This window comes from Rhipicephalus microplus, chromosome 4 (genome assembly GCF_043290135.1).
Source record: "Rhipicephalus microplus isolate Deutch F79 chromosome 4, USDA_Rmic, whole genome shotgun sequence".
Classification (NCBI taxonomy): domain Eukaryota; kingdom Metazoa; phylum Arthropoda; class Arachnida; order Ixodida; family Ixodidae; genus Rhipicephalus; species Rhipicephalus microplus.
The window spans coordinates 79,391,123-79,417,717 of NC_134703.1; the positions used below are offsets into that span (position 1 = coordinate 79,391,123).

Genomic DNA, 26,595 nt, shown 5'->3' on the forward strand with positions numbered 1-26,595 from the left:
AAAGTCGCCGTTGATACGCAGCGCTGCTGCGAGTTTCAGGAAAGAGAATACAACCACAGGATGCTCCCTCGCTGACTCCGCTCAGACACATTGATTCCAGAGAATTCCCGGCACGCGCCTTTTTAAAGTAAACAGCAAACGCTGCTTGCTGAAGGTGGTTGTTTAATTAGTCCCTGTGCTTGTCGCCGTTCTTGTTGATACGTACTATAGCCGCTTTGGTGAATATAGCGCTTGCACCTATTCAGTGTTGAATGCCCTCTATGACCTGTACTAAGATGATGCGCCTCCTCCTCTCCTTCGGATCACAATCTTTCTTTTAACTCTGTAAAGTTTATATTACGTGGTCCGCGCACGGTGTATGCCGTCGGTAGCCCCGCCACCGAACATGTCTTTTCTCAAGTACGCTGAAGAAATCTGCCCACGTTTAGTGGCACGGCCTAGTGATAAATATGGCGGAGGTTTGGGTGCGTATCTCTCAGGCGGCCATGTTTTTTTTTTTTTTTTTTGTCGGGGTTGCGCATCTTTTTTGGGGGGAGGGGGGGGCACGCTCGCGTTTCAGTTTGCTTCCATTTCGAGGGGCACGGTCGTCGTTGATGAACTTGGAAAGCGTTCTGTTCTGCCCCTCGTACGCAGTCTTTGAAAGGCAACCGGTAACAACAAAGGAAGCTACCCTCAACGAACTACAAGCTAAACTGAATCTCTCAACAGGAAAACGCAGCCCGTTAATCTAGAGATCAGCCGTTGTAGAGTTCTCAAACGCCTCGTGTAAGATATCCTCAGTCGCACCTCTTTAATTTTGCCGCCTTATCTGCGAGTCGGTGATTTTGCTAAGTTCCCTGGGCTCGAGTTCTCCGATGCGCTGCTGCCTAAGGATTTCTGCGAGATTTCACTGATTTCGATTGTACACAACGTGGGTTTCTTTAGTTCTTGTATTGTATGGAATCGAAGCATATCCTTGAATATGTACACCGAAGTGTAAGCATCTTTAACTGTTTTCGTTTCGCGGTAAGGCGCTTCAAAAGTGCTCGCAAAAGCACTTTTTCATTTGTTTTTTTTTTCTTCTTTAATGCGTGTTGAGGAGCAACCAGCGCTTAAAGAACCCCAGGTGGTCGAAATTCTCGGTGCCCTCCACTACGGCGTCTCTCGTAATCATATGGTGGTTTTGGGACGTTAAACCCCACATATCAATCAAATCAGCAACCAGGGCTGGGCCAAATTTAATCCCGATCCCTCCTGTTACAGCGTCGCTCGAATTCGTCAGCATTTCCAACGCGTGAAAGCTGTCCACGTACGTGAAATTTGGTATGTATACCGGCTAGCCTGCTTCACGAAACAGGACGCTGCTTTTGCAGGCGACTTCGTTCAGTACAAAAGCCTGCTTTCGGTTGGAATTTCGGCAGTGTGCCTTAATCGATGCATGCTTCCTTCTGTTACTTTGCGAAGCGTCGGCCTTAACTCTTGGCAATCGAGGTAGGTCGCCAGCATCTCTTTACCTGCCCCTACTTATAATAGCTGGTGAAGCTTTGAGGGTTAAGTACATGACTACTGCGACGTACGCACCGATTATGGGAGAGAACTAGATTGCAAACAAAGTATCTGATTAGGTTAACGCTGTGACTAAACACGCTATGCACGTTGCAACGGTAACCAGCACTCACAGATTCAATGTAGCGAACGTTTGTAAAGAAAGGGGCTAGCTGGAAAAGCCTAAAAAATCCAGCGGTTCGAACTGACCGTTGTGGGCGGAACAAGCTGCTTATTCGGATCATATTTCTCCAGAGGATGTATATACCCTTTATGCCGACTTTTATGGGGATTCGGTAGTTTCGTTTCTCGATTTCGAAGCATATCGCGTGGTCGTGTTTCTGTCTGGCTCGAATATTTTGCGATATTTGCTGTATAACTTATTCAGCGTAGCTCAGAGTGGATTTCGTCTTGTTCAGCGAGTCGCATTTATTCGCTGCCCCAGCGTATATTGCGTTTTCCGAGAAAGCAGCGCCGAATTCTGGGAGGAAACATGCGTCACTCGGGCGGCGAATAATTCGCGCGCGCACTCGATCAAGCAAAAAAAAATAATAATAAACAAACTCTGCGCGGCACACGTCCTGAGAGGGGCATGCAGAGGTCTTTTTTGGCGTGACCTAGTTTCGGTCCTCAGAAAATGCAGCCTGTTTCTGGCGGTGCTTTACTCCTCGGAACTGCGCTGGGCCGCAGAAAAGATTGTGTGGAGAGAGATAGAGAGGGAGAGAGAATCACACGCTACCTCGGACGTCGCTATGAACGGTGCTGGATAAAATTACGTCCGTGATAGCTGGCAAGCCGCTGGCGCTAATTGTGGTAATCAGTTGGAGACATTAAAGTCGAGATTAAAAAAAAAAAGCGGCTGCATTCGTCTGTCGCGGGTGCGGCGATGTGAACAGGCCGAGTGGGAGAGAGAAAGTGGGAAAAGGAGGAAGGCCCCATCTCGTTTCCCTTCGTTCGGGGACAGAGCAGCGGCGAAAGTTTGCCCTCTGCGCCGCGACCGGGCGGCGGTTCGTCAAGACAGCCCAGGGTCCTGCGCTCGCTCTCGTACGCGAACCCCCCGCCGTGAGCTTCGGCACTGCACCGAGAGCGAGGAACTGCACCGAGAGCGAGGCCGGCGTAACGGCGGCCCGCTTATTGATCGCCGCCTCTCCTCCTCCGTATTTTCTATCTCTCTCCATGTGTCTCGCTTCTTTTCGCACCAGACGACGGAGACCGCGGGTGAGGGCTGCGGGCGCCAAGTGTTGGTAAGGGCGAAGAAAGCGCTGGGTTTAACGGTAGGGAAGGAGCGGTCCGCGCGACTATACCGTCGCGAGGAGGAGAGCAGGCAGACGGCCCTATGGTACAGGGGTGGCCGTCGTATATACCTGTACCGTGTAACCGCAATGCGAGCGTGAGTTCACGACCGCCGCAGTGTGGCGGTGCCCCCCGCCCCTCGGCAGCGCCCTTTTCTTCTGGACGCTGCCGTTGGTGGTGTGGCCTGCGGAGCTCCCGTTTTGAACAGCCGCATTGGCAGAGGTATAATGTGGGTGATTGTGTTTCATCATAGCCAGTGGCACAACTGTTAGCGACGCGCGTGATGAAAGTTATTTCTTTTCGAGTTACACTCATCCGCTGCTTTTCACACTGGCCGACGGGATTTCGCCCTGTCCCCTTTTCTTCGTTTTTTTTTTTTCGATTTCATGTGAAGTATTGCTGCTCTAAGCTTTTAGTATGCGAGTTACTCAGTACAATACGTAAGCGTCCAATTCGAGGTCCGTGCGCTTTTACGCTTCGAAGCAACTGCGCGACCTTGTGACAACTATTACGGCGTTGCTGTTACCACAGCCAGATAAAGATTGTGTTCTCAGATTCGCCCTTTTTTAAGCGGTCTTAGTGAGCCTCCCTTCGTGAAGACTTCTGGTAACTTCTGCGGACGTGTATATGACTGGGAATCTCTCCCAACCTTTCCCGACACTTTCTCACTATCTACGCCGGTTTTCTGGTTCCTCGGAGAGAAAAACCAAACAAAGGGCTTACAGAAGGCTGCCAGTCTCTTGGCTGGATGTTCCGTCCCGTATGCGCATATAAGCAGGCGCACTCTTTCAGATAGGGTTGACGTCAATATCTATAAGTGCGGGGTCTGCACACGCAGATAGATAATGCAGTCAGGTCAAGTGTGATGCACCATGAAAAAAAGGATGGGAGAGTCCGGTCGCTGTTGCTTCGATAGTCTTGCGTAATGTTGCGCATTATTTTTATTTTCTTTTTTGCGGTCCGGTTTGGCAGCGTTGTTTAAGGAGGCCATTAGTCAGACTTTTGACTATGTGTGCGTTAATTTGCCTTAATCCGCTGCCGGTAACCAATGAAGTAAGGTGCCAAGCTTGGGAACGTGGGTTTGATTCCCAGCCACAGCGTCTGCATTTCCAGAAGAGGGGAACGAAAGATCATCTCTATGATTTTAAGCTCGTAGCTATGCGTTATGTAACCGTGTATCGTCAGAATTAATCTGGGGTTCGACACTGCGGTGTGCTTCTAATCATGCCTTTGTCAATGTGCGTAAAACCTCGTCACTGCATTACAACACTGCAAAGATTTGCACAGACATGAGCAGAGCAAGTGGCCGGTCCATCATGACTGATCTTCTAAGCCAGTGGTCCTCAGTCATAGATGTTTCGGGAACCCACTTTGGAATAGTGGAATTGATTTGGAGACCCCTTGCAGCGAGTTAGGGGGGGGGGGGTCGTGAATGAAAGCAAAACGGTGCGTGGAATAGACGCTCTTAATGTCTACCTGGCAAGCAATGGTCAAACTGAAGTGCCACGCCAATTCGACCTCAGCACCTTGCCGACTAGTTGTATGTTGGGCAGCCACATCCAATATGTTTCTAGCTATGTCTGCTTTTTCAAGTATGCGAGCCAGGCACAAGCATGCTCTGCATACGTGTTAAACAACTGCATCAAAATTGTCATTCCGTGAAAGGGCAACACAAGTCGGCTCCACTGCAATGCAGAGATGTTTTGCGGTGAAGCAAATTGGAAGGGGCTGTTATGGGCATAATGTGCCTTTCAAAAACATTTTTTTTTTTTTAGCATGGATCTTGTGGACCCCCGTTTGAGAACTACTGTTCAAGGCTACCCACACTCTTTTTTGATCAGGCGTGCGCTTCGGTTTTCTAGACTGCGTGTTTGCCAATCGTCATAGGGAAAAGTTACCTTGAAATTCAGCAGTTTGCGCGTGAATGTCATGTTTGATTGTTGCAAGCTGTTCATTGGTCGCTTTGAGTTTATACTTGCTCGAGGCTCCGCCTACTACTACTACACTACTATTACTGTACGTCCCCCAACAGGGAATTGTAACCAGTCAGCTAGCCATCAAAAATTTTCGTCGCATTTAAGGGCTTTTTTTTTTTGCTCGCGGCTTCTGATCATTGCGACCGCTTCATTCGTTGATTGGGGGTCATGTTGTTGACGAAATGGTCTTCTTCTGTGCAGTATGGACGAAGCGACAGCTACCGGGTTGCAGTTAACCCAAGGGTTCCCGATGACGGCCGGACACCAGACGGGCGGCCTAGGGCTCGGCGGAAGATTGGGAAGAAGGAAAAGGAACAGAACTTGGATGACCTCAAACAGGAAGTGTCGATGGTGAGTACTCCGTCGAAGAACGCGCTGTTGTGGCGCCGACGTCCGGACGTCGCTTTTATATATATATATATATGACCAAGTTCACGTATGCGCTATCGTCGCGGTCGACGATAGCAAAAGCAGCCGGCCGCTTTCAGCAGTCACCACATGGTGTGCTGAAAGGCGCACGCATTAGGTCGCTGTTAGGGTGCTACCCGAATGGGCAATTAAACATGGATGGACGTCCACTGGACAACCGCTTCCGGATGTCTGGGTCGTCCGCTGGTCGTCCGCAAATCGCCGATTTGCGTCCAGCGGACATCCGCAGGACTCTAAGGCGCATACTAGTTGGCGATCCAGCGGGAGTCATGCGGGTGTCCAGGGCGGACATGTGCATGTTCAACGGACATATAGGCCGTTTTATTGTATTACTGTTTTCGTAACCTAATCTCCACAAAATAAGCATTGGGTAAATCGCAGACCATTAGTGGGCACCTAATCGACCATTCATTTTTATTTGTAATGTTTAATTGGTGCAGCTGGTCACACATGATAGAGCAGGTTTGGTGCAAACAAAAGAACAAACAAAACGCAAATGGTGTTTGTCTTGTCTCGTTCACTTTTATGCGGCGATGAGACATGACAAACACCATTTGCGTTTTATTTGTTCCCGTGTTTGTTTGTCTTTGCACCGCACCTCTTCTATCTATATGACCAGCTGCACCAATCAAGCATTGTAAACAAAAATGAACATCCAACTATGTGTCCAATAATGGTCGGTGATTTACCCAATGGATATCTGGGGGAGTTTGCACACCACTTCCCATGAGAACTTACTAACTATAGTGAGACTTGCATCGTTCTGCACTTTTTCACATTTATATATTCATACGAAAGAACATGTTTCTATGCATTGCAAGCTGTTATATTGCAACTGCCATTAGCTGAAAAGCGTCATGACTTATGCCATCACATTTCCCTGAGGCAGCATGAGGACGCAAACTGTATGTCTCCAAGATCTAACGATTTGGACGCCGACTTCCTGTCTCCTCATAGCATCCACCATGTATGTGCCCATCTGTTACCGTCCTGTATGTATTTGATATGTAACCGTCTGGTATGTCTTCCAACTGTCACAATTTTGCTACCATGTTTATTTCTACTCAAGTGTGTGTATTGTATGTGTCCTATAAGTAGCCTACCTTTATGCAGTCCAGAAATTAGGCCAGTTGATAGTCTGTATGGTGCTGCACAATGGAGGCTGTTATAAATGGAATGTATATCAATAGCCATGTGAAACTACAAAATTATTTATTTATTTTCATTTACGCTGTACAGTTTAGAGCATTCTACAGACAATATTTGAACAGGTAACGTACATCAGCTGATGGTTGAAGACAAATAAGACTAACAGATCAGTCTTAGCCCAATGAAGCTCGAACATTACATTGTCACTGTAAAAGTTTTTACTTTTTCAGCATTTTTCTAGGTAATTGAGAGTACATTTATTTCTCAAAAACACAAACAAATGTTTTACGTAAGAAAATCATCACAACAGTAACTTCTGACCAGAAGGCTCTTTTCAAGACATTCGAAACACTATGGAGAGTATACTTAGATAAACTTTGCACACCCAAATTAGCCATCTGTTGTATAATAATACGTAAAGTATATCACAGTGACCTGTTGAGCTTTATAGGCTAATAACAATTGTACGCAGCCTTACAGAGTATAAAAGACAAAACAACCATAACGTCGGAACCAACTCACGTGGCAATCATTAAATATTGCAATAAATTAGGAATGTAGTAAATTACGAATGTGATAAACGCCATCAGTGCACTAGCAGAGATACCTGGTTGGCACCTTTTGCTCTTCCCCATCAAAGGTACCTTTGATGGGGAAGAGCAAAAAAGGGTAAATGTTTGCACGTGGAAGTTAAAAGGAGGGAGCAAATTTTTTTTACTATCTTTCGTCTATAATTTCATCCAGTTTGCTTCTTTTAAAGCTTTGAGATCCGTACTGTGGCTTGGATGGCTAGATATCCCCGGAACACCTCTAGCATGCGGATGCACGTACAGTACAAACGGCGCATATGAATGGACCTTCAAAATGGCGCGATGATCCTGTCACCCCCTTGCTGGTCGAGGCTCAGTGCATAACCCTATCACAGCCGCCGAGATCGGTGTGCAATTCAAGTAGCCGTGCACTCCAGGGAGCAAAGCATTTGTCGCGCAGTCTGTTCGCGTTGGAGAGCTCAACGTGTTTAAGAGCATACAAGCTGTCTCTCGGCAGTCTCTGATGTCTGCCGAAATGGCGCGTGCGCCAGTGATCGCGACCGCGCCGTCAAAGTTCACAATTGCTAGACTAGCGACCCCCCTCCTCTCCTTAATACTCCTTGAAGACGGGTAGGGCGTTCTTCTCTGCTTGAGTGGTGGCTGGCCTGGCACGTGGGGTGATATTGCATGCGCCTTCTGGCAATGGTGATAGATCGGCTCTTTCCATCTCTGCTTTAGCAGTGTTCGTTGCCCCAGCTCGCACGTTTTGACTTGCGTGTAAAACGCATGATGCGCAGGTAGATTTTACCGATTTGAACACAACCTGAAGGCAATGGCAAAAATCAGTCGAGAATGTTCATATAAATGCTATCGCAATGAAAACAACGGTTTTCACCTTCGAGTCACCTTAGGCGAATGCACAAGGTGAGGATTTTTTTTTCAGTGCTCTCTAGAGAGCACAAGGATGTTTTGTTGTAAAGCCAGAACGCGCTAGCCATATACAGTTTCCCTGCAAAAATGGTCTTGGCTGGTTTGTTAAATCACGTAGTCCGCCTTTGAATGCACACTCCGACACTTTTGAGAAAGCGCGGTTGATGCGTATATTTATATAGGGGAAACTCCGCGCATGAGCAAATGGTAGGCTGAAAGCACCAAGAGTGCTCTTTTTTCAGAACAGAGACATCAGACATAAGGAAGGGAGTGTTGGACGAGCTTGGCTATATGAGGCGAGCCAATTAGGTGACTTCATGTCTCGCCCAAAAATATGATCGATCATGAAAAAAAAGAACATCTTGCAGTCGTCTTAGGGAAATTTATTTGGAAAGTGAGAGTCTGTAGCGTTGAGGCATTCTTGTAGGTCATGGCATTTATTTACAATGTCCGCTGATAACCACATAGATGTACATATTTATTGAATCAGTAATCTTTTGTAATTTGCAACGAAAATAATTGCTGAACAAGTTGTTCCAGAATGCATAAATGTATAACGACATTGACTTTACATCATCCAGTGAAATGGGGAGTTTTGCTGAGATGATTGACTGCATGAAGTTTGCAATGAACCAAAATATTTTCTAGCTCTTAACGTCCCCACCATAATTCATGTCATTAAGTGTAAATGCAACTTGCTTCTCCTGCATACTTCAAGATGTGAGTTATGTACTCTAGAATGCCCCCAGATGCAAAATTGCCTGCTCCAAAATGGAAAATTTTGCTGCTCCAAAAATTGCTCCATATCTGAAGACCTCAGTAGCATCACTGTAATTGTCATGTTTGAGGACGAAGAGTTGGCAACACAGTTGGCTATGCCTCGGGAAGCTGCACAGCTTGCTATGCAGTGAAGCAATGCCGTTTTCGCCCAGGTTGCTAGTGTCGGCCATTCATCGCAGCGTCATCGATGTGGTGACGTTCCCTTTACCATTTGGTCGCTCAAGTGATTATAGTAGAAGGGCTCGATTTTATTTTTTATGGAATTGTTAATGTCGTTACTAACCTTACCCCCTGTAATTTTCAGGATGAACACAAAATCCCCATCGAAGAACTTTATGCACGACTTGGCACGAATCCGGCCACAGTGAGTACAACATTTTTTGCCGCTCTTAAAAAACTTAAATGTTTGCATAGATTGTTTCTTAGCGAGCGAATTGAAGTTTATTTATGAAGGAACAGATTGCTGCATGCAGGAAATTTTACATCTCGTCCAAATGATTTTCTCTTAACTTATGCAACTTCTTTGACACATTGCCAAAAGGCCAAGAAAAAGCTGTGGATTTATTGCAGCATAAAGACATAGGGGTGGGGGTGGTTCACACATCTGCCTAAATGTGAAGGAAGGTTTTTACGTTCTTGCCGTGGCAGTTTAGCTGTAAACTTACAGGCGGTGTTGATCATAAAGTAGCTGGCATTGATCATTAGGTAACTGTATTTTTGTCAGTGAGGTTAGGTATTAAAAATTAGACAGCTTCTTTTCACACGCAGAGATTTTGTCATGACACACACATGCCTCACCAGGAGTTATATTTATGTGATTTAAGTCTACCAACTTTAGGCATGACTCTTTTGAAGTGCGGACATGTTAGTCCGACGGCTAACCTTATAAGGCTGTTTTTTTTTTTTTACCATCATGAGAAGTGTGCGCTAAATCTTCGGCAATCTTTCTGGAAACTTATGGCTATACTTTATTTCCTGGATTTTTTGTTGCTGTTTTTATGGTATGAACATTATTTTATCGGTATAAGGTGTAGATGTGATGTGTGTGCAGTCATCTTGATTTGTCACGGGGTCATGACGTGGCCGAAGACAGGAGACTTTATGTTGGGATTTAACTGTTTATTTGGGCGAACCTGTGCCCGGTAAACAGAAAGTTCGATTACAGTAGCAGTCTTGCACAGATAGCAGTGAACGGAGCGTCGGCCGTCGATCAACTACTGACTAGCGGCCAAGTGCGTCTGCATTTATACTCTTGCCATCGAATGTTCTATCGTTATCGCTGGCGATGGCGTAGGTTCCAGAATAATCTCTACAGTTCGCAGAGTGGGCGTGATCTTATCGAAATGATCTACTAACGTCCGGAAGCTTCTCGAAAACTGCACGCGCGTTTTGCGCTGAGAATTGTGTAGTGTTTTGGGGCGATAACAAAACTTGAGCAATGGAACGTGGCATTATTTTATGCGCAGTATTTCTTGATGCATTTGTTGTATTCTTTGCTTCTCCATTCCAACAGGGCCTCACATCACAACAAGCTAGGGAAATTTTGGAAAGGGATGGCCCAAACTCTTTAACGCCCCCTAAGAAAACACCAGAATGGGTCAAATTCTGTAAGAACCTCTTTGGGGGTTTCTCCTTACTACTGTGGATCGGCGCAGTGCTCTGCTTCATCGCATATTCAATCCAGGCAGGCACATTCGAGGAACCGCCCGATGATAATGTGAGTATTAACAACTGTCCCCAATCATGTTACCTTTTATTTACTATTTTTGGGGGGAGGGTGTAAGTGGGTAAGGGGTACAGCAGAGGGAAGAAAAAAGTTAATTTATCCACGAGGTCCAAGCAGCTAATGCGATGGCAGCAAATTAGAATGCTATACGAAGAATGGCTAACAACTAACTCCTTTACCCTCTGGTGCGGAGTAACTCATTAAAATGTTGGCGTGAGGGAGTGAACGAATAATAAGCGAAACGACCTTCGTTCGGTCTATGGCTCGGATACAACTAAAGTGGCAAGAACATAGCATGCGTAAAAGTATAAGCTTCGTTAATCCCTGTCTAGATAGACAGACTGAGCAACCGCGCGTTGCCGATCGAAGTACTCGTTTTCCACCGAAGTGACGGAGCCCTCTTGCCCTAGCTGGAACACACCCGCACTGACTTTCCGCGTGGCGAAAGACGGCTAGTGCATGTCCTCTGCTTGAGCTGCAATCCTCGGCTACCACTGTGTGCTCTTTATTAGCACATGGAATATAGGACATGTGGGGCAATGTTATCAATTTGGAATTTATGCAGAACATCACGACGACAATATTAGTGTGTTTGGAGTGTCCATGTATATGCCACTGCAATAATGTTATAGCGAGCAAGGTGTCGACTAAACCAGAAAAGTTGCGATGCCACAGAATTATGAACTTAGAAAAGCACTCTTTTCAAGTGCTCTTCCTCTTCCGACAGTCGGAGTGAATAGCTCGTAATTTGTGTTCGGGCGCTCCGTTATGAAAGGTGTTTGCTTTCCCTATTGTAATAGAATAATTTGTAAAATAAGCCAATTGCTGTGGTACGTAATTTTTTTGTACACATTTTTCTGGGTGCATAGTTTTCGTTAAATTGGGCACAATGGTGATTCTGCGCATTTGGTTGCTCAAAGGGCATGTGTGTGCGAAAGTGAACTCTTGCCTGCATGTCAACAGATGGCAGCTTTACCTGCTGCACGCATGTTGTCAGGTGAAGCTGATGTTTTGTATCAACGAATGGAACCTGCTAATGGGTCCTGTCCGATTTCATCGTATCTTAACTGGTGTTAAAAAAATGTAGCGAGTTCAGGTTTAATGCATTCAAATTTGCAGGCACGTGAATGTTAAAAAGAGCAGTCAGCCGATTATGTGTGCTGTCGGGTGAAGCTTAGTTTTAGTATAGTTGAATCGGTGAATGAGTGCCGTCAAGTATAGTTGAATCTGTGAATGAGTGCCGTCAAGTTTTGTTGTTCTGCAGCAGATGTCTTTAGTAGCAAATATGCAGGTTTAAGGTGCTAAATATACGGGTCATTCATTATGCTGTAATATTACAATTGAATGCTGTGCTTGGAGCACCCAAATCTCCTTAGAGGTTAGCTCCTATGAAGTCTGCTTTTTTCTCATCATCATCATGATCATATATCATCATCATAAACAGTCTTGATTATTAAGAAGCTTAACAGAAATATTAGTACCAGGAAGTTCACCGGACCCAAGTTTTTCTGCAGAACGTACGGAAGCGTATAGACACCATATTTTTCTAGCTTGTGTAGAGGGCGAAGCTGTTGAAAATGTGACAGAAATTAAGTAGATTTACAGATTTGTACAAATATCTTGATGCCATTATTAAGTTTAAAAATCGCTTCAGCTTACAGAGCAGCATATTTTGACTTTAGTCGGTTGGTATCAGTGTAGCAGCATTACAACAAATGTGTTATATACTAAAGATTTCATTACATTGTAAATGGCTGCTGCTGGGTGAACAAGTTCGCTGTCATATTCTTCAATTAGGATACATTTAGTTTTGCTCTGTTTAAAGATTTTTGGCGATGTTCAAATACATCACAATCTGGAGACTAGTGCTTGTGTGTTTCAGTTCTTTTCGCATCTGTGTGAACCTAAATCTACTTGTTCAATTCTTGTGATAGAGGTGGCCATCTCAAACGATGCCTGTATGTGCTGCGAACACGAAAAGAATTCTCTCCGAATGTCTTGCTTTGAAAGCCTGCCTTTGTATACTCAGTGTCCTGAACATTGCATCATATTGGCGATGTTTCTTTTTCTCTTTTTAGTTGTACCTGGGAGCAGTATTGGCCATTGTAGTTATTGTAACAGGTTGTTTCTCCTACTATCAAGAAGCCAGGAGTTCAAAAATTATGGAGTCTTTCAAAAACATGGTTCCACAGGTGGGTGCTGTACTAGTACTTCACACAGGCCTCTTGCTCGTGAATTTCTTCGCTACAGAATATTGCAATGTTCAGACTGCGTTGCTCGAATCTTTCTAAGGTAAACAGTGCAGTGTATTGAACAAAATTGTATCTATGTGTGAAATCGGTAAATCTGTAGTCAAGTTGACTTCTTGGCACAGTCTGGCAAGAGATTTGCGAGATGCACTGATACTTATGAAACTATACTGTGCAGCCAAGCACACCTCTTTTTGCAATGCGCGGAAGTTTTAGTGACATACTGTGGTTCAAAAGATCTGTCATAATATAAATCCAGTTGTCTACACGTAACTGCCCAAGGATGTGCGGCCCTGCAGAACGCATAAATGTACAGTTTTTTGCCATGTCATGCAGTGTGCTGGCACAAAGCAAAGCTTCATATGACACTACTTGGTGCACTCTTGTTGATTTCTGCACTTTTCATAGCTCATTGCTAATTCACTGCAGTAAGTCGCATTTGCCAATACGCTGAATCACGAAGCAAATTTTTAACTCTGCGACTCACCTTATATGCATTAGCCTATTTCTGGTGTGAGCAATGGACACATAAACAGCATGTTGCCTTGTACTTGATACCATGAGCAATCTTTAGGACGGACTGCAGTGCAACATGCAAAGCTTTGTACGAGTGCCACCTACACACTGAAAGAAAATGGTCTAACTGTTTACGTTATAAATTTCCTGTGGGCTATGAATATCTAAGAATGTGGTAGAAGTGTGCAAAGGCTGAAGAATAGCAAGACTGGGCATAGGTTGACACCCACAGTTATTCAATCATATGAGTTTTGAAACTCGCCATAGGCTCCATGTATTGAAATACAGAGACGTCGGTGCCCCCCTCCTTGTCGGAAGTGAGCAGATTGTCGCGCCACCTGTTGATCCACATGCCCACTATTAAACATATTATTTGCATTTTGTGTTGCGGCTCTCAGGTGGGGCGAAAAATTGGGCGAACTGCGTGTCCGAATTTTGGAACAGTTTTGCAACTCGTATAATTGAATAAATCTGGTTTACACCATTCTTCCACCATTTTATTTCTCATTCCTCATTACTGCAACTAGATTCCCACAAATGAGTACCTATCTATTCATGAATGAATTCTTGTGAAATACTAACATGGCCAACGTTGTGTTTTCTCAATACTGCTTCCAGTATGCCATAGTGATCCGTGATGGACAAAAGTTGCACCTTCCCGCTGAGGAGGTTGTGGTTGGAGACGTGGCCGAGGTTAAGGGTGGTGATCGAATTCCTGCTGACATGCGGGTCATCCAAGCACAAGGTTTTAAAGTGGACAACTCATCCCTGACCGGAGAATCTGAGCCCCAGACGCGCTCGCCAGAGCTTACGAACGATAATCCACTGGAAACGAGGAACTTGGCATTCTTCTCCACCAACTGTGTTGAAGGTGGGTGGGCAAGTAGCTGTGGTAGCTCTTGATGGTGTGAAAGTATGAGCATAACCCTGCACTCGTCAACCATCTGCTTCCATCTGCTTCAGCAGGTGATCTACACAAACACCGTAGTTTCTGTAGGATTTTGCGGCTGGTCATGGTATTGTAAATTCACTTCCCATGTTGAACATCATGAAAAATACAGCTGCTTTACGAAATGTGCAGAATTAACTCGCAAGCTAAACATTTTGGGGTGGGGGTCTGACTTCCTTCCGTGTATGTTTGTGTGTGTGTATATGTCTACATGTATGTCGATACATACAAAGCTTTAAAATTTTGGGGGTGGGTCCAGGGTGTTGATGACCCCCTCCTTCGGTATGGATCTCTGGCTATGCTATTGGCACAAATGTTTGATTACATAGATTTAATAGTTTTAAAGGCAGTCAAGGTTGTCTATCGCCTTATACCCCCCCCCCCCCCCCCCCGAATAGCTTGGAAAGGGAAAAAAAGTGTTTAAAATGGGAGAAAGAATACAGGGTGGTATTGCAGTGTTTTTGTTTGTCATCCTGTTGTAAGTGGTGCTGTCTTCATTTTTCAAGATGTCTACCAACCACTCTTCCTAGCACTGCTTGTTATCACGTCACTGATCACTCACCCCCTGTGCAGGTACGGGAATGGGTGTGGTGATCAACACTGGTGACCGTACTGTAATGGGCCGCATTGCGAACCTGGCATCTGGCCTCGAGATGGGTGAAACGCCCATTGCCAGGGAGATCGCCCACTTCATCCACCTGATCACCGGAGTCGCTGTGTTCCTGGGAGTGACCTTCTTTGTCATTGCCTTCATCTTGGGCTACCACTGGCTAGATGCCGTCATCTTCCTCATCGGTATCATCGTGGCCAACGTGCCAGAAGGTCTCCTGGCCACTGTCACCGTGAGTACAAGTCCCACTTAACGTGTTAGATATTTAATTCATCAATTTCTCTTTTTATTTTATATTCAAATCTTATTCCATGGCTGTACTCCATTGATGATGTGTCGGCCAGTGTACTATATTGATTAAGGAGTGATTTTTATGATTTTGATTTGTTATACTTGCTATCAACATTAATATGCTCTGTACGCAACACAATTTTACCCATAGCTATCTATTCCATCACAGTGAAACCTTTTAAAGCTACACCTTTGTCAAGCTTTTGTTATATGTCCACTATTTATCGTAGCATTCATTCATTACATTATGTCAAGTTAAACATTCTATATTTACTTTGTCTAATCATTTATAACATCAAGACTTGAAAGGGTATCACATTTTAAGGCCTAATTAAGTGCCCTTTTTTGTTTAATCTTCTTCAGTTTAATGCAGGTAAATGTTACATAGATTTTTACTCTTGAGCTCATAGGAGGAGACATTAAATAAGTTGCTGCCCATTTTGTAGACTTGAAGGCTAACATTGTATATGTTATGCAGGTCTGTCTCACCCTTACTGCCAAGCGTATGGCTGCCAAAAACTGCCTCGTGAAGAACTTGGAAGCTGTCGAGACCCTTGGGTCAACCTCAACCATCTGCTCTGACAAGACTGGCACCCTGACACAGAACCGCATGACTGTTGCCCACATGTGGTTTGACAACCAGATCATCGAAGCTGATACTACAGAAGATCAATCCGGTGGGTTAGCATACTTGCATGTGCCTTTCCTTTTGTCCTATGCATACCTATTTTTTCTGCCTGCCAAATGAGATTAGAAATAGCGCAGCATGGTTAAAAAAAAAAAACTGTTCTCTAGACACGATTTGGTCACTTCGTCCGCATATCAGGGGAGCATTTCAAGATATCTGGGTGTCATGTGCTGGTAGTGTGCAAATCTTGTCTACAGTACGGGTTCATACTGGACCTGCAGAATCAATAGGCTTCGTGAAGGGTGCTATGAAAATTCCCTAGCGGTAAAAATGATTGCAACCCAAGCCCATTTTATCCCTATCAAATATTGACTTGTCTATAAACCTAATTTATGAACTTGAAAAGGGCAATTCGCATTACTTTATGCTGCATCTGTACATGAAAAGTCTGTCTGTGAGCACGGGTAACATCCTTGCCCTCCACACCCCCCTCCCCCCTTCTCGTCCTCCTCGTGTGCTGAAGGCACATTAGCGGAAGGAGGTTCCGTGGCACTCTCCAAGCATTTCAGCTTCAAGGCCTGAAAGCATGATAAATCCTAGTCTATATACTTCTTGTGCTAGGCCTTGTGAAAAAATGGATTAAGTAGAAATGAGCCACTGTGGTGAAGAGTTATATTGGGAGGCTAGTGCAAAGATTGCTTCAAGCGATTAGTCCCTTCGATTAAGCAGTGGCTCTAGTCTTAGGCATTCTCTTCTTAATTATTTTATATCTGAGAGCATTTCTTTGACCTCATTGTTTGGCCTAGATACAATTAACACCTGGAAAGACTACATGAAAACTATCCCAGACGTGAAATCGTAAGAGAAATACGCACCTAGAGGCACTTGCTCCACAGTGCGTATATGTACTACTTGCTTCTGCCCTTTTGTCTCGTATCATACACACACGCACACGTGCAAGTAGACATAGTTAAGTTGTTAAGTGTCTGTAGTGTGTCTGGTTTTCTTTCTCTGTATATTTTATTGGTAATAAAGAATTCATAATTATTCATCATTATGGCCCAATTTAGTGCTTCACTTCAGTGTCCCTTCAGACCCCATTGATATTTAACACAATTTTTTTTCTCACCTGACTTGCCGCGGTGGTCTTCTGGTTATGTGCTTAACTGCTGACCTCAATGTCGTGGGATCATATCGTGGCCACAACAGTCGAATTTCAGTGAAGACTAAATGCTACAGGCCCATGCGCGATTTAGGTGCTCAATAAAGAACCCCAGGTGGTCGAAATTTTCGGATTCCATCAGTACAGAGTCCCTTGTAATAATATCATTGGATGTAAAACCCCAACTGTTATTTTTATTTTCTCATTCCGATTCCTTTTTCTCACAATCTGGCTGCAGGCGTCCAGTATGACAGGTCCTCCGCTGGATGGAAGGCGCTTGCCCGCAACTGCTGCCTCTGCAGCAGGGCAGAGTTCAAGGCTGGACAGGAGAACGTCCCTATTCTCAAGCGAGAGTGTACAGGTGATGCATCGGAGTCCGCCATTCTCAAGTGCATGGAGCTTGCCATCGGCAGCGTTGCCGCTTACAGGCAACGCAACCCCAAGGTCTGCGAGATCCCCTTCAATTCCACCAACAAGTACCACGTGAGTCTTTTTCTGTCTTTGCTGTGTCTCTGCTGTTAGCGAATTGCATTCCAGATTTCAGCCCCTTGTGGAAGTCGCAGGCTATTCATCTTGGTTGAATGTGCAGCGTGGCACAGACTAGGCATGAAGAGTAGGTGTGGACATGTGCGAATAGCAAATTTTAGGTTTAAAGCACATTTGAAGTGAATAGGGATTTCTATGTAGTAATTTTGATTCCAATTCTCATGGTATATATGGCATTTTATAAAGGAAAATTAGCATATTTGTCATGATTCAAATAACCAGCACAGTATTATTTTTTTATTGGAACAAGACATGCACAAACGTCATTTTTTTGGGTTCAAAGAGAAATGGAATCAACTTTGAATGGTGTCTTGGTTTGACTTCAGATAGAGTAGAAGTGATAATGTGTAAAATATGTCATGTTTTAGTGATGTCGTGGTTTGACTTAAGATGGAGTAGAAAGGATAACGTGTAAAATATGTCATGTTTTAAAATTAACTTTGAGCATATAAGCTGGTATGAGAAGCATTTAAGCTCTAAAAAATTATGAATTGATGGGAGTGCAATATGTTCATTTAGCCTATAAGTGGAGCCTCACGGAAGCGGGAATTTTTCTTAGGTGTACTCATGGGTACAGCATCCTCTACTGCAGGAAATTTCGAAATTTTTCGAATACTCATATATACTTAATATTTTGATTGTGCTCGCAATAAACTTTGACTGGTCTGTTAGGGTACATGTTGTTGAACTCTTCATCCGTCATTTGTGCCACTCTGCACATTCAAACAAATGTGTTAACGCACTAACTTGCCATGTTAATCCTGATTGCCATAACTTGACTTTTTTTTTTCTTTCCTCTTGTGTTGAGTTTTCTCTTTGTACAGTCCCTGCATTGCACCTGGTGGCAGTAGGCGGTCTGTGCTTAGTCATTGTACCAGTCTTTTATACTGTCTTAACTTTTCTGTTGATTTCCTTAAATTTTGTACTCGGTGGTAACCAAAGTGAACTTCATGCACAAAGCCAAACTGCACCTGCTCCTCCTTGCTCAAAAACATCAGTTCCTATGTGACACCAATATCGAAACATGTTTGTCTAGGCTGCAGTGTCATTGATTCTAGTGTACAAACTGAACATTAATCATGTTGATGGATGTTTATGTTAAAATTGGAGTAGACACAGAGAAGCGGAAAATTGTCCTTCAACTCTTCTGTATCATTGTCCTTTGTACATGCTCAGATTTCACCATACAAATGCAGAGTGTTTGGAGTCCCTTGTGTTACTGACCAGACAGTACTGTACCACTCGCATGTTTCCTAGGATCATAAGGCCATGCTTATTAGAGCACTGCTATTAGTTCACTAATTAAGACCATACTAATTAAGACCTTGCTGATAATTCAGATTGGCCTTAAGCTTCACTGTCGGTCCAACCTTGCATTACAAGTGCGAGCTGCCAACCTTTTTTTTCTTTTGTGAGGCATCCTTCTTATAGTTCAAGGTTTCGAATTCTTAATGTTGGCCATTATTTTTCAGGTAACTGTGCACGAAACTGAAGAACCAGATGACCCCAGCTACGTTCTCCTCATGAAGGGTGCCCCTGAGCGTATTCTCGACCGTTGCTCCACCATCTTTATCAACGGCAAAGAGAAGGTGCTCGACGAAGAGATGAAGGAAGCTTTCAACAACGCCTACTTAGAACTGGGAGGCCTTGGAGAGCGGGTCATTGGTGAGGCTAGTTGCAACATTCCTAGACTACATGCAACAGGTTCCGCAAGTAGCCTGCGAATGTGGATTGCAGACTCAAACCGAAATAATTTGTATGGTCTGTCTACTTCACAGTATTACTACAGCACACCCTTTGCTCGAGAAAATAATGCAGTAACTACGTTTATATTCTCCACAACCTTTTTTCTTGTAAGCCTGTATTGTAAACCACAAGGATTTTCTACTAGGAAAAGTTAGAAGAGGTTAACTTATAGTGTTTCATGTACAGTGTTCACGTGAAGTTTTTCTCACGTAAGGTGTTCTTATTGAAACACTCGCATCAATCTTTAGAATTGAAACACTCGAATCGTTCTTTAGACACAAGTCGTCAACAGAATTTTTCTTCTTACCATCAAATGGAAACGCATTAGCGAGTGAGCTTTCTGTGCCATTGCACACGCACACAAAAGCTTGACCACATTTCTTCTGCAGGCACATTCTGGAAACAAGGCATGTGGTTTAAATGTATAATGTACATTTTTTTCACTGGACAAAAAATGTTTGTTTGTTTTTTCCAGTGAGGTTTGAAGCTCGAGTCAAGAGTGCAGGATATGCAGACATTTTAGTTGGTACACTGGTTTCACAATATTGCAAGGAGCTAGGTTCACACCAATACACAATCTTTTTTTTTTTTTTATGTTTCTCCGGTTATAGCTGGGGGTGCACGTAATATGCAGAAATGGGCTATACACAAATAGTGGTAGCTTTTCTTTTTCTTTGTTTAAGCTTATCATGTACCAGTTTTGTAGGGATAGACTTAAATCCCAGCACCTACCTTCTAGCTGCAAATTACAACACCTAAATTTATATTTCCCCCATCAATTAGGCTTTTGCGACTACAAGCTGCCTACAGACAAGTACCCACCCGGATACCCCTTCGATGCCGACGAACAGAACTTCCCACTCACTGGACTTCGTTTTCTTGGTCTCGTCTCCATGATTGACCCGCCACGTGCTGCTGTTCCCGATGCTGTTGCCAAATGCCGAAGTGCCGGCATCAAGGTATGGCCAAACTGGCGTACTTTAACTTTAGGAAAGTATGTTTCAATGAAAGGCTCTCATGTGTTATTACATAAATCACTTAACGAGCTTGAAGCGAACTGAGGTAACCATTGTCTTCTGTGCTCAGCATCGCACAAAAAGAATGCTCTGTCAATTGATGGCTCATCGGATGCTCTATTTGTTACTGAAGGTGAGGATGAAATGAAATAATCATTTTATTGAAAGGAAGTTCACCAAATTAGAACACTGCACACAGCCCTGGAGCAGTGTCTGGCACCTGACTTTATTTGTTACAACTAAACTTGAGATCTATGCACCTGTGCATGTGTCTGTTTTGTTCAATTAGTCTCACGCTGTTGAATTTGACATTGTGTTTAGCTCAGACGTGGCCTAGTGGTTGCTATGTGATTAGACAATTGTCACAAAAAAAAAAGTTGCCTTTTTATAAATTGACTCGTCTGCGTTGTGCTTGGGAGCGATCCTGATATATTTGTCATGCATGGTTATTTGGCTGACTGCGCTTCATTGCAGATCTTCGCCTTGGCGTTTTATTGAATCTCGGCATATTCGACCAATCGCTCATTGGTGTTTTCGAAGCACTGTAATGACTTCACAAAGTGGCGAAGGAGCTGTATCACGCAGAGCTTGAGCAATATCATTCTGGCCTTGGTCAATGCTATTGGTCATGGTAATGCTATGCGAACATTATCGTCAGCTCCACAGCCGGGCTGTCATTAAAAAATTACCGTATTTACTCGCATAATAGGCGCACCTTTTTTTCAGAAAATCCGGCTCGAAGTTAGGGGTGCGCCAATTACGCGGGGTAAAATTTTGGAAAATTTTTTCAACTCGGTTCTCGCGCTTTATGTCTGCACACTTGTCAAGTAAAAGGCGACTTTATCGTTTACCAATTAATTCAGCATAAAACAAACATACCTGCGTACCTATGAACAAGCGAGAGCCGTCAACTGCACACACACACGTAAAATTTATTTACACAAAAGTCGTAGCTGTTCCTCCTTTTCCCTATTCGGAGTCCGAGTCGGAGATCACACATTCATCCTCGCCGAGCGGGGATTCGTTTTCGGTGTCCGAATCATCCACACCCCACAACATGTCATCCTCACTCGCATCCAGTGCGTTCGAGATACCCGTCTTCTTGAAGCTTTTCCTGACGACTTCGTCGGAGATCGCCTGCCACGCTTCCACGACCCAAGCGCACAGCATTTCCACAGGTGGCCTCTTAATCTTACTACCTGGAGTCAGCTGATGTTGTCCTCAAGCCATCCAGGTGGTGTACAGCCTTCGAACATTGTCCTTGAAAGGTTGATTCAAGGACACGTCCAAAGGCTGCAGTATCGATGTGAGGCCGCCCGGAATCACTGCCAGATCTGTGCGCAGCTCCTTTAGCTCATCTCGTACGCGGTCTACTAGGTGCCCACGAAAACTGTCCAGGACAAGCATGGACGGCAACAACAGACCACCCGGCCGCCGACCCCAGACTGTTTTCACCCAATCCACCATGAGTTCCGCGCTCATCTAGCCTTTTTCCTGGACTCTGACATAGATGCCTTGAGAGAATTTTGCCTTTGGGAGCGTCTTGCGTTTAAAAATAACGTAAGGCGGTAGCTTACGCCCATCCGCTGTCACCGCCAGCATTACGGTGCATCGTTGTTTATCAGCGCCAGACGTTCTGACGGTGACGCTCCATGCGCCTTTCTCCTCCACTGTCATGTTCCACGGCATATCAAAGCAAAGGGGGGTCTGATCAGCGTTGCCGATCTGGGACAAAATGAAGTCTTTCTGCTGTCGGAGCTTTATAACGAAACTGTGCAAGTCCACCACTTTGTCCTCCGGAGCTGGCTTTGAACTCTTTTGCTTCGATGCCCTGCGCTCGGGCTATTCTGCGCGCCTCAGTCTGCACAATATCCAACGACACAGCACAGCCGTCTTGTCGTAGCTCCCGTATATGCCGGACCAGTTGCTCTTCGACGTTCGGATACCTGCTGGTCTTGGCACCGCGAAAAGCGCGTGGTGTCTTCTTCGTCGCCTTAAGTTTTTCTTCTTGGTCCCTCCAGTACCGAATACTGGTTTCTCCAACGCCGAAATGCCTGCTTGCAGCCCGGTTGCCGTGCTCCAGCGCGTACTGCACTGCCTTCAGTTTAAACCCAGCCGTGTAGCTCGCGTACTTCCCCATGGTGGAACCAAAGTTCAATACACGACCACAACATACGCACACCGCTTGCAAAATGGCGTTTCTTTCTTTTTCTCTGATGGTGGTGATGGGGATCGAGCCCCCGGCGTTGTACACGTGACCTCCAAAAAGCGCGGCGATTTGGGGGGTATCAGTAATTGATGGAACAGCAGTTTTTTTTTTCGCTCATGGACGCTTTTTTTTTTTTTTCAAGTTTTATTTCGACAAACACGTTGGTTAGGTTGTTGCACTTCAAATTTTTTTTATTTGCTCGTCGATTTGCCTTCTTTTTTTATTCAGGGTACGGGGACCGCGTTCCAACTGTACCGCTGGGGGGTAGAATCGTTTCTGATCACGGCCAAGTTCGGGGTGCGCCTATTATGCGCGGAATTTAAAAAAATCGAATTTTCCGCGACCAAACTAGGGGTGCGCCTATTATGCGAGTGCACCGATTATGCGAGTAAATACGGTAGTTATCAACTGCACTGTATGTCTAACTGTGAAGGGAAATCGACAACCATCTGCATGAAGTCAAAAGGGAATTAAATTTTCCTCTCTCAATTATGCTACCTTGCAGTATTCCGGAGAACTAACTTGTGATACCAATATGCCGTAAACGTTCCTCTCTCTCTGCTCCATAGGTTATCATGGTGACTGGTGACCACCCGATCACTGCCAAAGCCATCGCCAAGGCTGTTGGAATCATTTCCGAGGGTAACGAAACCGTGGAGGACATTGCACAGCGACTGAACGTGCCCGTGGAAGAAGTGAACCCACGGGACGCCAAAGCGGCCGTGATCCATGGCTCGGAACTGAGAGACATCAGCCCTGAACAGTTGGACGACATTCTGCGCCACCACACCGAAATAGTCTTCGCCCGAACCTCGCCACAGCAGAAGCTCATCATTGTAGAGGGCTGCCAACGCCTGGGAGCCATTGTGGCCGTGACTGGAGATGGCGTCAACGACTCACCTGCCCTCAAGAAGGCTGATATTGGCAAGTCATTTGTATTATGCATGATTGTGCACAATGCATGCTTTGGCGTGCTGTTTGAGTGTAGCGAGTGTAAAGTGTAGCGTTGTGACATAGCTAGAGAGCAACCGAAGTCGGACGGCACACTTTCATAAAAATCTGCTTGCTTGGGTACGTGGCATGTGTGGTTCAAACATAGCATGATAAAAAAACCAACTAGCCTGCCAACGCACTGTGGGTTGATTTCACGCATGTTTCCACAGTTAATTTTGAGTGTTGTGGTGGTGACATTTGATAATAGCAACTCGCGACCCCTACCAAACGCTTGACCTGGCGATCAAAGTCTAAAGTCTTGAAAGAACTTGACCAGGGAGGCACCACCAAGCAAGACGTCGTACAAAAGTACGGCGTTAGGCCTAAACAGCTGAACTCGACAATGGTAGTTTTCAGGCTGTTCCTAGTGATGTCCTTTTTTGGAAAATTCATCGTCGTGGACAGCAACGTCCACACTTGCAGTCTATTATCGAATAGAAAAATTTTGCAGATGTTAGGTTAGTAGATGATGACATAGAAACAAACTGCCACCGAGGACTACCTTGCTGGACTACCGAAGTTGCTCGGATCTTGCTTTTGCGCTGCTGTTTTTATGTTTTGTTGTAGAAGATAATGCTGAAGAAGCACTTCGACATGAGTAGTGCTTCGAAAACTTGCTAGCCGCTGCCAAGTTCGGCAAAAGGAGATGACAAACTATTTTCTTGGAGAAGTGTCGGGTTTGAAGCAATAAAAGTTAATTTTTCGTGTATTTTGTTTAATTGAAAGTTAATTTCATTCAGTTCTTCGTGGTTCCCGTGAACTTTGTTTTAATGGGAGTCGACTGTATCTCCAATCCTGGCAGTAGCACTAAAATGGAACTAAATGTGCCTTTTGCCAACATCAAATTTATGGAAGGCAATTTAATGGAAGGGTATTGCGTCGCTGAAACTGATGAATGGTCTGACAGACTAGTGTTGACTGGGAGGTCTACACTACTCGACTTGGTAACTAGAATGCCACAAAACCTAAGTACTTTCACTGCTAGAGGGACCATTAACTGAGAAAAAAAAATCTTCAATAATAATGGTAAGCGGCAAGACCAAAACTGTGCATGCATAATGAACCGGTTCAAATAAAGTAGTGTTATTATGCTGAACTTGTACTAAGCACTTCAAATATTTCGAACTGTCGCCACCAAGAGCTTATAGATAGCTGCCGTACTAATGCACTCAAGTGTTGCATGGCTTGTAACATAAGGACATGTAAAAACCGGTTCTTACCGATTCTTATAGCAAGTACCCTGCTTCCTCATATGCATGTACTTCGACTTATGTGCACGTAACGATGCATATAATGTAACTGCATATTCGTGATTGTGATGATTTCTCAGGGCTTATACTAGTAGGAATGTTCTACTATCTTTCAAATTGTTACTGTAAAATGCCATGCTAGGTGCAGAATTGAAATTATTGGACATTAAAGGAACCAAATTACCACTTCAAACATCAGACCAGAGGTTCTACATAGTTTTTCACTTCCTTGGTTTTTGCTTTGTTGCCTCATTGTGTTTAAATATCACTGTCACTTGCCCCTTGACTTCTCTGACTCGGCCACCCCCAAATTATTACAAAAATGCTGTGTTGAGCAAGGCTCATTGAGGTCTCGCTTCTTATGTTTTCAGGTGTCGCCATGGGTATTGCTGGGAGCGACGTGAGTAAGCAGGCAGCCGACATGATTCTTTTGGACGACAACTTTGCCTCCATTGTCACCGGTGTTGAAGAAGGTGGGTAGTTCCTGCTACTTCAATTAGCTCTGTTCTCTTCGAGTGGTTATGTGAAATGCTGTAATATTTTGTTTTGACACTCGCAGTTAATGTTCTGTGTTCCTGGAATGTCTCGACAGGCAGATAGTACATTTTTGCGTTAATCCTGATAATTTTGTAGTAGCTATCCTTGTAATTCACCGCCTCCCAGCATGTACAGACTCTCCATGAAGGGAGGTTTCTTAAACAGAACTGCTGCATAAACAGAGCAACTGCCTCTTGTACAATTGGATTCATACTTGTATTCTGCACCCCTGTTCATCCCGCATTAAACAGAGCTCCTGTTAAATGGAACACATTTTTCTCGTCCATTCAGATTTTGTTTAACGAGAATCTACTGTATATGAATACGGCACATTTTCAAACACATATCGAGATAAGAGTTTCGCTCACAAAAGAGTGCCATCTTTTTTTTTTTCTCTGTTTACAAAGGTCCAGCTTTGTGGCCAGATTTTCAACTCTTCCTTCCTGCTTTCTGTCCCCGCAGGTCGTCTGATCTTTGACAACCTGAAGAAGTCCATTGCATACACCCTGACCAGTAATATTCCTGAAATCAGTCCTTTCCTGTTGTTCATCTTGGCTGATGTGCCCTTGCCTTTGGGAACCGTTACCATCCTGTGCATTGATTTGGGAACTGACATGGTAAGTCAGTGCATCTGCGTCGTCGTCTCGTGCGTAGAAAGTGAAATTTCGGCTGCATGTTCCTTTCAAGCCCTGTTTCAGGGTAGCAAAGGAGGCTCTCTAAATCGATGAACTCGCTGCGATGAACTGCGATGAATTGGCGATAAACTCGGGTTTTTGTGGCTTGTTACTCAAGGTGCATTCTATATTGAATGCTGATAAAGTGGAAGATGAACTGCCACTTCTAGCTGTCTGGATTTTTCTGTCGTGAAGCATGGGGAAATGGTGAAGACTAATCACTGTGCAAATATTTAGTGAAATATTTGATTCAGTACAGAAGCAGTTAAAAAAAAAATATCCTCTAATAAATTACAGGTTGCACATGTGCGCATATTTGGTTTTCATCAGTGTTGGCAATTGCAGTGGATTGAGTTTCTCGCAAATATTAACGTCAGACGATTGAGATTTCTCGAGCCCTTTATCACTGCTCTCCTAATTACCCATGGTGCAACACTGAGATGTAAACCTTCAACGGAAATTTTGACCTCTGCTAGCAGCGCTATAACAGCTGTAGTATCCAATCAATAGTTCCATTGCCCTGCCGTAGTATAGGCTGTGCTTCTCCTTTATAATGCTACATGTTTGAAGTAGTCAAGAGGTGCCCCTTTGTTTAGGTGTCTAATATTTGATTCAGTTCCATAAGGCTCAGGATAGGTTGAGCTGCCCAATTTTAAAACTGTTTTCTGTTGTGATGGTACATATACCGTAATTACTCGAATCTAACGCGCACCTTTTTTCCGGTTAAGCGAGTTCATAAGTCGCATGCGCATTAGAATCGAGTACGAACAAAAAAATTACGGTCAATCTATTGCCATCGGCAAATCCAAAATGGCCGCCCCCTACGTGCGTCGGCATGGCGCGCCGGCCATTTCTGCCTATGTGTTTCCCATGTGCGGCACT

The 26,595-nt window shown here is 44.4% G+C and overlaps 1 protein-coding gene across 8 annotated transcripts in view; it reads left to right on the forward strand.

Moving 5' to 3' along the window:
- Atpalpha (sodium/potassium-transporting ATPase subunit alpha) overlaps positions 1–26,595 on the forward strand; it is a 159,459-nt gene that overhangs the window by 111,894 nt on the left and 20,970 nt on the right. For all 8 annotated transcript variants that reach the window (XR_012894926.1, XM_037423158.2, XM_075892995.1 and 5 more), the window contains exons 2-14: positions 4,995–5,144; positions 8,916–8,975; positions 10,125–10,328; positions 12,416–12,529; positions 13,721–13,973; positions 14,625–14,893; positions 15,431–15,629; positions 16,981–17,225; positions 18,761–18,953; positions 19,818–19,993; positions 22,829–23,183; positions 24,874–24,975; positions 25,502–25,656. Coding sequence is in view for 7 of the 8 variants with exons in the window: in XM_037423158.2 (XP_037279055.1) it covers positions 4,995–5,144; positions 8,916–8,975; positions 10,125–10,328; positions 12,416–12,529; positions 13,721–13,973; positions 14,625–14,893; positions 15,431–15,629; positions 16,981–17,225; positions 18,761–18,953; positions 19,818–19,993; positions 22,829–23,183; positions 24,874–24,975; positions 25,502–25,656 (2,475 nt within the window). In the remaining variant the exon portion in view is untranslated. The remainder of the gene's footprint in view (positions 1–4,994; positions 5,145–8,915; positions 8,976–10,124; positions 10,329–12,415; positions 12,530–13,720; positions 13,974–14,624; positions 14,894–15,430; positions 15,630–16,980; positions 17,226–18,760; positions 18,954–19,817; positions 19,994–22,828; positions 23,184–24,873; positions 24,976–25,501; positions 25,657–26,595) is intronic.